This window comes from Protomyctophum bolini (genome assembly GCF_963924005.1).
Source record: "Protomyctophum bolini genome assembly, chromosome: 17".
In the NCBI taxonomy this organism is placed as follows: domain Eukaryota; kingdom Metazoa; phylum Chordata; class Actinopteri; order Myctophiformes; family Myctophidae; genus Protomyctophum; species Protomyctophum bolini.
This window is the reverse complement of record NC_137878.1, coordinates 41,873,142-41,883,307: the sequence shown is the minus strand read 5'-3', so window position 1 is coordinate 41,883,307 and position 10,166 is coordinate 41,873,142. Positions and strand designations below refer to the sequence as shown.

The following is a 10,166-nucleotide window of genomic DNA, read 5'->3' as shown; positions in this document are numbered from 1 at the left end:
TACAGAGCAGGCTAGTGAGAGGTGTATTTAATGAACCCAGGTATATTGAACTCAGGTGTATTTAGGCCAACATGAGGCAGTTTACAAAGACAACACCAAACGTCCCAAAGGGAGAATAATGTCCAAACAGTGACTAACTTGTCTCCGGTCAGTCCTTGGGGTCCAGCTCCGTCCAGCCCTCAGCTCTCTGTCCGTCCTTGGACTGTTTGTTTGCTCTGCCATGTGCTCTCCCAGCTCTGCTGCTGCACGGCCCTCTGGGAGTTGGAGTTCTCTCCCAGCTCTGCTGCTACACGGCCCTCTGGGAGTTGGAGTTCTCTCCCGGCTCTGCTGCTGCACGGCCCTCTGGGAGGTGGAGTTCTCTCCCAGCTCTGCCTCAAACACGTATATTAAGCGTTATTAATAGTCTGGATTTTCGGTGGTGAGGTGACCACCGGACTACATGACGTCACAGAGCCGCGGTGAAGAGCAAACCACCGCTCTCCCACAGCCCTTCTCTGTTTTTACTCACCACCGCTCCACGTTATTAGAGCTCCGGTGGTCACCTCACCACCGGAGCTGTTGTCACCTCACCACCGCTCCGGTGGTCACCTCACCACCGGAGCTGTTGTCACCTCACCACCGCTCCGGTGGTCACCTCACCACCGGAGCTGTTGTCACCTCACCACCGCTCCGGTGGTCACCTCACCACCGGAGCTGTTGTCACCTCACCACCGCTCCGGTGGTCACCTCACCACCGGAGCTGTTGTCACCTCACCACCGCTCCGATGGTCACCTCACCACCGGAGCTGTTGTCACCTCACCACCGCTCCGGTGGTCACCTCACCACCGGAGCTGTTGTCACCTCACCACTGTAAATCCAGACTATGAATAGGCCTTTACACCTGTAAATCCAGACTATGAATAGGCCTTCACACCTGCCTCCTCAAACACCTACCCAAGAGGTCCCACCTTTGCTTTGCTTCCCGTATCCGTGTGACGTGGGCACAGGCCTTTTTAGGAGACAGGAAGCAGGTTGGAGTCTATTCATTTCCAATGGAGACAGGAAGCAGGTTGGAGTCTATTCATTTCCAATGGAGACGGGAAGCAGGTTGGAGTCTATTCATTTCCAATGGAGACGGGAAGCAGGTTGGAGTCTATTCATTTCCAATGGAGACGGGAAGGAGGTTTGGAGTCTATTCATTTCCAATGGAGACGGGAAGCAGGTTGGAGTCTATTCATTTCCAATGGAGACAGGAAGCAGGTTGGAGTCTATTCATTTCCAATGGGAGAGTGAACGTGAACACAGCTTCTGATCCATTCCTTAACTCCATGGTCACTGAACTAAATACTGGACCCGATCATCACAAGGCACACAATATTTACAAGATGTTCATACTAAAATGGCTTCTTTTATTGAGACGAATCAGGAGAAACTACTTTCTTCTACTTTGTTATTGACCTCTCTTTATCCCAGCAACAAACTCTCACCAGATTTGAGAGGATCAATTTGATGGACGACACACAGGGCGCTCCGGCCCCATATTCAAGATGAATATGTGAATATGTAATTATAACGTCAAATGAATGGACAAAGAAAAGTGTGTGTTCCAATGCTTAATAATATAAGTGAGTAGGCCTATCACAGACGAAAAGCTGTCTAAGTCCAAATGTCATTCTGACCCGTCCACGAAAAGGCCTCGTTGTCCTGACCCCTTATCTATCCTTTATACATTATGGATAAATAGTGTGGACTTAGACAGTTTTTCGTCTGTGGCATTCAAGTATCCTTGCTCAAACACCTATACCTGTCTCCCTGTAACCGCACCTAAGATTCCATGCACGGACAACAGAAGCCATCGGAGGTGCTCCAGCACCCCCTGCTGGTGGAGAGGAGAATGTTTTTACATGTCTATCACAGCGAGTGAGTTGACAGATAGACACAACATGACCAGACAGTGAGTTGACAGATAGACACAACATGACCAGACAGTGAGTTGACAGATACACAACATGACCAGACAGTGAGTTGACAGATACACAACATGACCAGACAGTGAGTTGACAGATACACAACATGACCAGACAGTGAGTTGACAGATACACAACATGACCAGACAGTGAGTTGACAGATAGACACAACAACATGACCAGACAGTGAGTTGACAGATAGACACAACATGACGAGACAGTGAGTTGACAGATACAACAGATACAACAACATGACGCAGAGGGAACTGACATATTATCCTGCTCATTACTGTGCACTAATGTATTAAAAAACAGTATACGCATAAGTCTTCGTGTTCGAGCACGACATGCATTTTGAGAGCCCACACATTCTGTCGGTTGGGGGGGTCAGTGGGTTAGTGAGCGCTCTGCTGTGTTCATCTCATCTTGACCGCACACAAATAAATGTAACCTTAAACCTAAACCTAACCTCACAAAAACTACCTTATTGTCCAAAAAAGTAGATTGTTGGGGAGAAAATAGAAAAAAAAAAGTAGGCTAGTCTGTGGTTGTTGGAGAAATAGTTGGGCTATAGTTCCACACATTGGAACTATCCCATTGAGACAAAGCGGGGTGCTATGGGCTATAGTTCCACACACTGGAACTATCCCATTGAGACAAAGCGGGGTGCTATGGGCTATAGTTCCACACATTGGAACTATCCCATTGAGACAAAGCGGGGTGCTATGGGCTATAGTTCCACACATTGGAACTATCCCATTGAGACAAAGCGGGGTGCCTATGGGCTATAGTTCCACACATTGGAACTATCCCATTGAGACAAAGCAGGGTGCTACGGGCTATAGTTCCACACATTGGAACTATCCCATTGAGACAAAGCGGGGTGCTGCTATGGGCTATAGTTACAAACATTGGAACTATCCCATTGAGACAAAGCGGGGTGCTGCTATGGGCTATAGTTACAAACATTGGAACTATCCCATTGAGATAGAATGAGCACTTCCTCATTCCATTGTTACAGTGGGAGTCAATGTTAGCGTCGCCACTCTCTTACTATTGATTACGTGACACGGGTAACGTGACATGGACATTGTAAACATGATCCTACAGCCGTTTCCTTCCTTCCTGTTGACGTTCACAACGACACAGCAACACACAGTTGAGACTGTTATTTTTTTTTCTTTCTTTTTTTTTCTTTAAACAAGTGTATTTTTCCATGTTTTTTTCTCTTTTTCCATAGAGATACTTATGTGTGTATAATATACTTCTAGAGAGCTGCTGGAACAGAACACAGAACACATCATTTCATCTTAAACATAGACCTAACTACAGTGTTTTTTTGTTGTTTTTTTTAATGCCCATGCACCAAAAATAACTGTGCCAAACAAATATGCAGTGTGTGTGTGTGTGTGTGTGTGCGCGCGCCCAACACAAACAAACATGGCGAATGTCCCAATTCACCCTTCGTCAGCCTTCTGATTGGTCCCCGACTGACCAACCAGCAGGCTCGTTCTGCCTAGTCCTGCCCCCTGGTTCCGCCTTGTTTATGTTGAATTTTCTAAAAGATATATTTATTTTTTTGGAGAAAAAAAAACGAAAAACCAAACACGATAATTATGCCCTGCAGTCAATGTGCTGCGCCCGTGATGTTCCTCTTAACTGAGGAACCCAATGGGTGGGAAGAGGGGCGGAACCACAGGCGGGACTCGACAAAGGACCAATGGGTGGGAAGAGGGGCGGAACCACAGGCGGGACTCGACAAAGGACCAATGGGTGGGAAGAGGGGCGGAACCACAGGCGGGACTCGACAAAGGACCAATGGGTGGGAAGAGGGGCGGAACCACAGGCGGGACTCGACAAAGGACCAATGGGTGGGAAGAGGGGCGGAACCACAGGCGGGACTCGACAAAGGACCAATGGGTGGGAAGAGGGGCGGAACCACAGGCGGGACTCGACAAAGGACCAATGGGTGGGAAGAGGGGCGGAACCACAGGCGGGACTCGACAAAGGACCAATGGGTGGGAAGAGGGGCGGAACCACAGGCGGGACTCGACAAAGGACGCAGAAACACAACGCGAGACGAAGGGAGAAGAAAAGTGTTCAATGCCTTCAAACAACTATTTTGACGACTTTTATTTCTTGTGGTTAATTTACAAGAAGTCTACGCAATTAAGGAGACTTGTAATTGCAATTGTTATTTTGATCAACGTTCGCCTGTTATCTCTCCTAAAATGGTACCTGCGTCAATATACAGCATGGAATTGTGGGGGAAAAAAAGGTTATCAACAAAATAAGTTAAAACCCATTCTGGATGGGAACCCTTTTTGGTGTTTTAACAAAGCATTATGTTATACTTTAGCTATTGAAAAAATAGCAGATCTACAAGCTCATAGCACGCCACCCGGTAGGCGCGCTACGAGCTTGTAGGTCTGCCATTTTTGAAAAATCGTAAAAATGCGGCACAAATCTTTGAATATATATTCTTTTAGAGTGAACGTTTGTTTTTATTTCGACATCAGGGCCTAAATGGGTTAAATCTTTGGTCTTTGGTCAGTAGCGTCACGTAAGAGCGAGTGGGAGGAGCCAGTAGCGTCACGTAAGAGCGAGTGGGAGGAGTCAGTAGCGTCACGTAAGAGCGAGTGGGAGGAGTCAGTAGCGTCACGTAAGAGCGAGTGGGAGGAGTCAGTAGCGTCACGTGAGAGCAAGTGGGAGGAGCCATGGTATCGAGTGGGAGGAGATTTCTGCGGCCTCGCGGTTCCGCTGCACAGGGCTAATCATATAGTAGCCCAGAGCGCCATCTAGTGTAAAAAAAAAGAAGAAAAAAAACCCCCTCAGAAATAGCTACAACTAATTTAATGGGAAAAAGCTCGTATAACTCGTTCTTGGCAGTCGATGAGTTTAAATAAAGGCTAGTTGATGAAGGCATTAAAACTGTAGTCTTTTTGCGTGGTACAGTGTACTGAGTACTGAGTACACAGAGTACTCAGTGTACACTTGAACACTGAGATACGATCCAAAATGGAACAAAACAATATACGTACGGAAAGCAGCGTTCTTAAAACCCATTCTGACCTGAGATCAGATTCATACGAGGTTTCCACTGGACACACACTGGTCTGATTAACCTCATTCTGACCTGAGATCAGATTTTAAAAAATGTCAGTCGTCCTTCGATTTTTCAAAAATAGCAGACCTACAAGCTCGTAGCGCGCCACTCGGTGGCGCGATATGAGCTTGTAGGTCTGCTATTTTTCAATAGCTAAAGCACGACATAGTGCTAACACCAAAACGGGTTCCCGTTCAGAATGGGTTAAGCTCCCAGTAGTATTTTATTGCGAACGCAGTGAGCACTTACTATGAGACCTAGCAGATCATGTCTGTGTGTCTGTCTGTCTGTCCCGCTATCCAAATATGGAGTGTGTTGCAATCAGCAATCACTCAGCTCCATATATGGGCACAAAAGGGGCCAGTGATTTGTTTGTTGTGGACCTGGCCCCTTTTGTGCCCATATATGGAGCGTTCGCTTCCCGCGTCTTACTCGTTAGTAATGAATTAGTTACTAATAAAATACTACTGGGACCTTAACCCATTTAGGTCTGACGTCGAAATTAAAAAAAAATATCTTCTAAATCATGACAGTTTTCTGAAATACGCATGTTTCCATGTCAGTGGTTCTCAATATTTCAGGAACCCACAAAATAATCATGTAATTGGCCGCCGACCCCCATCTGAAAATGTGTTGTTCCAGGGACCCCCCTCCCCAGAAGCAAAGATTTGAGTTAAAAACGTTCGCTCTGAAAGAATATATATATATATATTAAAAGATTTGCGCCACATTTTCAAGATTAAAAAAAAGGAAATAGCAGACCTACAAGCTCGTAGCGCGGCACTCGGTTCCGCGTTATGAGCTTGTAGATCTGCCATTTATCAATAGCTAAAGTATAACACAATGCTTTAAATAAAACACCAAAAGGGGTTCCCGCCCCAGAATGGGTTAAGAACGGCGTGCGGATATCCTATACAGCTTCTTTCTACAGCGAGTACTCAGAGCCCAGACAGTGGCTTTGTGGTTAGAGTGTCCGCCCTGAAACTGGTTCGATCCCCGGCCGGGTCATACCGAACACTGTAAAAATGGGACCCAATGCCTCAAGGGTTGGATTGGGGGGGGGGGGGGGGGGGTCAGTCCCTGCTTGGCGCTCAGCATCAAAGGGTTGGATTGGGGGGGGTCAAATCAACTAATGATTAATTCGAGCGCGGCACGGCTGCAGCTCACCGCTCCAAGAGATGGGTCGAATGCAGACGATAGTTTGGAACCAAATGGACCCTTGTCCGTCTGTAACTCTGAGAGTGTACAAATGGAACCAAATGGACCCTTGTCCGTCTGTAACTCTGAGAGGGGTCCATTCGGTTCCATTTGTACACTCTCAGAGTTAAATCAACACTGATTGTACAATATAAGCTGGGGGTCCCAGAGATAGAAATGCCATTACTGTAATGTGTGTCCAACTGTGAGTCTTTGAAAATAGAACAGGTTGAGAATCACTGCTAGAGCCGTCACAATCTTCTGGGGGTCCCTGGCGTGTCTCTTCAAATGGGGGTCCCTGGCGTGTCTCTTCAAATGGGGGTCCCTGGCGTGTCTCTTCAAATGGGGGTCCCTGGCGTGTCTCTTCAAATGGGGGTCAATGTGGGGGTCCTTGACATGGACCAGTGGTCTACGGGACGTCTCCTGGTCCATTTGGCCCCCGAGGACCAGTCAGTAGTTCTACAGGACCACGCCGAGAACCCAACGCCTCCATCTGAACATGCTTTGCGCCACTTCTAAATTATTCATGTTTTCATTTTTTTTATTTAAATTTTCCAAAACACTTTCACGATGTCCAAGCTCTCAGCGCAGCACAAAGGGAGGCGCTGAGAGCTTGTAGATCAGTTCAACTTGTCTCAAGACACTCGAGACCTCTTGTAGATCTGCACCGTGAGTTTGTAGATCGGCTAAAACCCCGAACGCTCGCCGCCATAATCCTCCACCGCTTCCTGTGTCTTCACAGCGCAACACTAGTCATCCAGGTTAGCACATTGTTGCTACGTCATGTTGTGGTTAGCACATTGTTGCTACGTCATGTTGTGGTTAGCACATTGTTGCTACGTCATGTTGTGGTTAGCACATTGTTGCTACGTCATGTTGTGGTTAGCACAGTGTTGCTACGTCATGTTGTGGTTAGCACATTGTTGCTACGTCATGTTGTGGTTAGCACATTGTTGCTACGTCATGTTGTGGTTAGCACAGTGTTGCTACGTCATGTTGTGGTTAGCACATTGTTGCTACGTCATGTTGTGGTTAGCACAGTGTTGCTACGTCATGTTGTGGTTAGCACATTGTTGCTACGTCATGTTGTGGTTAGCACATTGTTGCTACGTCATGTTGTGGTTAGCACAGTGTTGCTACGTCATGTTGTGGTTAGCACATTGTTGCTACGTCATGTTGTGGTTAGCACATTGTTGCTACGTCATGCAGAGACAGAGACACGGTGAGAGTTCACAGCATATTTTTACGACTATGAGAACTAACTTAACTTATTTTCACAGGTTGAGGGTTCGGGTTCCAACTCCGTTTCCGACAGGGAAATGGGGCTCTGGGTGGGCTCTGGGTGGGCTCTGGGTGGGTACTGGGTGGGTACTGGGTGGGCTCTGGGTGGGTGGGTGTTTTTGTCAGGGAGGGGGGGGGGGGGGGGAGGGGGCAGAGGCCAGCTCTGCGGGGGGTTCTAGCTGTCTGTCTGGCCCAGCTCAGTCTCTGGGTCCGGTGGCCCCCCCTCCCCCTCCTCGGAGGGCGGGGGGGCCAAGCGGTGGCCGGCGGCGCCGGGCAGACGGACCGGGCAGAACGCAGAGCCCGTCGGGATGAAGTTCACCTTGTTCTTATCTGGACACGAGAAGAGGAGGGGGGCCGAGGGGGGGGTCTGTCTGGAGCCGCTGGGAGAGGGACACAGAGAGACACATAGAGAGAGAGAGAGAGAGAGAGAGAGAGGAGAGAGAGAGAGAGAGACACACATAGAGAGAGAGAGAGAGAGAGAGAGAGAGAGAGAGACATTGATTGATTGATTGATTGAATAGTTGATTAGACATAGATGTATAAACAGCAGCAGAGTTCAGTCTTGCGATCTTGTTTCCATTTATATATTGACAGACAGACAGACAGACAGACAGACAGACAGTCTCCACCTTCGGCCTGGTGGAGCATTGATGGGCATTGAGGGTCAAATGTGAACAGGTCAATGTGAACAGGTCAATGTGAACAGGTCAATGTGAACAGGTCAATATGTGAACTAGGGCTGACCTTCGATCACGTTTTTGATGATCAACGCTTCGATATAAATTTGTTTTGATCGTCGACGCTTCGAAACCCAACGGGGGGGGGGGGGGGGGGTGTTGTAAGGCTTTTTACAAAAGTTGTGGGACATCTTATAAACTGGGTGGGGGGGGGGGGGGGGAGGAGCGCATATTGGATTGGTCTTTTATTTAACAATTGAAACAGGCATTAATTACCTCTCCATCAAATAAAAATATATATAATCCAAACTCCTCTGTCAATTGTAAACGAACGGTAACATGAATGAACTCTTCAAGCCTGACACTCAAATAAAGTTGATTTGATTGATCATAAAGTCAATGTGACTGTGAGTGTGTGTGTGTGGGAAAAAATATATAAACTTCACAGATTATAGATCACTTGGAATTATAACAATCTGTTGTTATCGACATGCGATGCCGATGGAGAAATCCCACATAGTTAACCCATTCTGACCTGAGATCAGATTCATACGAGGTTTCCGCTGGACAACACACTGGTCTTGATTAACCCATTCTGACCTGAGATCAGATTCTAAAAAATGTCAGTCGTTCTTCTATTTTTCAAAAATAGCAGACCTACAAGCTCGTATCGCGCCACTCGGTGGCGCGATATGAGCTTGTAGATCTGCTATTTTTCAATAGCTAAAGCATAACATGATGCCAACACCAAAATGGGTGCCCGGTCAGAATGGGTTAAAGGACAACTTTAGTTTTTTTCAACCAAGGTTCATGTTTTAGGTTGTTATTAGAGAAAGTAAAAGATGAGTGTTGTTTTTATTTTCATTTGCTGCTTTCTTTCGTTTTAGGGAATTTAGCTGTTTTTGACAGGGGGGGGGGGGGGGCATTCGAACATGGGGCTAAATATGTATTTTCTTACCAAATTTTATGGTGATTTATTTTTGTATTATTTACTATAGTCCTAATAAACCCCAGGAAATTACATCTGGCCACAGAAGATCACAGGATCTACTGAATGTGAAGGTAGCCTACTGGGGGAAGGCTTATACTGTGTGTATAGGCTCAATGTCAGTTTGTCACATTCAATGGATCCTGTGATCTTTTGTGGCCAGATGTGGTCTAGTAGGACTATAGTAAATAATAAAAAAATAAATCGCCATAATATTTTGTAAAAGAAATACATATTATATAGAGATTATATATTTAGCCCCGTGCTCGAATGCCCCCGTCCCCCTGTCAAAAACTGCTAAAATCCCAAAAACGAAAGAAAGCAGCAAATGAAAGAAAATGAACACTCATCTTTTAGTTTCTCTAATAACAACCTAAAACATGAACCTTGGTTGAAAAAAACAAAAGTTGTCATTTAAATTACCTCATAGTCATGCTGCATGTGCTGTTGGTCGATGAAGAATTATAATCCAAGGTTTGTCAATCATATCATGGTTTATGGTTGAAAGTAAACCATAATAAGTAAACTTTAAGAAGAGATCTGCAGTCATTGTGCTGCAGACTGCAGTGCAGAGTGCATGAGAGCAGCTCCGCCTGCTAATTGAGTTGACATTTGCGCAACTTCACTGCATGGCATTACAGTAATTAGTTATTTGCCAGCACCTGCTCCAATATAGGCCTAAATCAAACTTTATTTATATAGCACATTTAAAACAATAAAAGCTGACCAAAGTGCTGTAGGCCCACAGGCTGAAACAAGTGGAGCATCACCATCGGCGCACAAAAAGAACATAATTAAAAGACAAAACACAGGCAAATAGTATAGGCAACATCATTACAATAATACCATCAGGTGCAATTAAATGCCAGAGAGAAAAGGTGTTTTGGTCGAATACTGGAGAACTCGGGTCGCCGACTGTTCTTCATCTTTGCCGAGATTTCTTCCCCTTTCGCCGACTCTTCGTCACTTT

The 10,166-nt window shown here is 46.2% G+C and overlaps 1 protein-coding gene across 2 annotated transcripts in view; it reads right to left on the bottom strand.

The window, feature by feature from the left end:
• Positions 1 to 6,376: 6,376 nt before the first annotated feature.
• glcci1a (glucocorticoid induced 1a) overlaps positions 6,377 to 10,166 on the bottom strand; it is a 9,965-nt gene continuing 6,175 nt past the window's right edge. For both annotated transcript variants that reach the window (XM_080788004.1, XM_080788003.1), the window contains exon 5: positions 6,377 to 7,911. In XM_080788004.1, the coding sequence (XP_080644130.1) occupies positions 7,707 to 7,911 (205 nt within the window). In that variant the 3' untranslated portion in view covers positions 6,377 to 7,706. The remainder of the gene's footprint in view (positions 7,912 to 10,166) is intronic.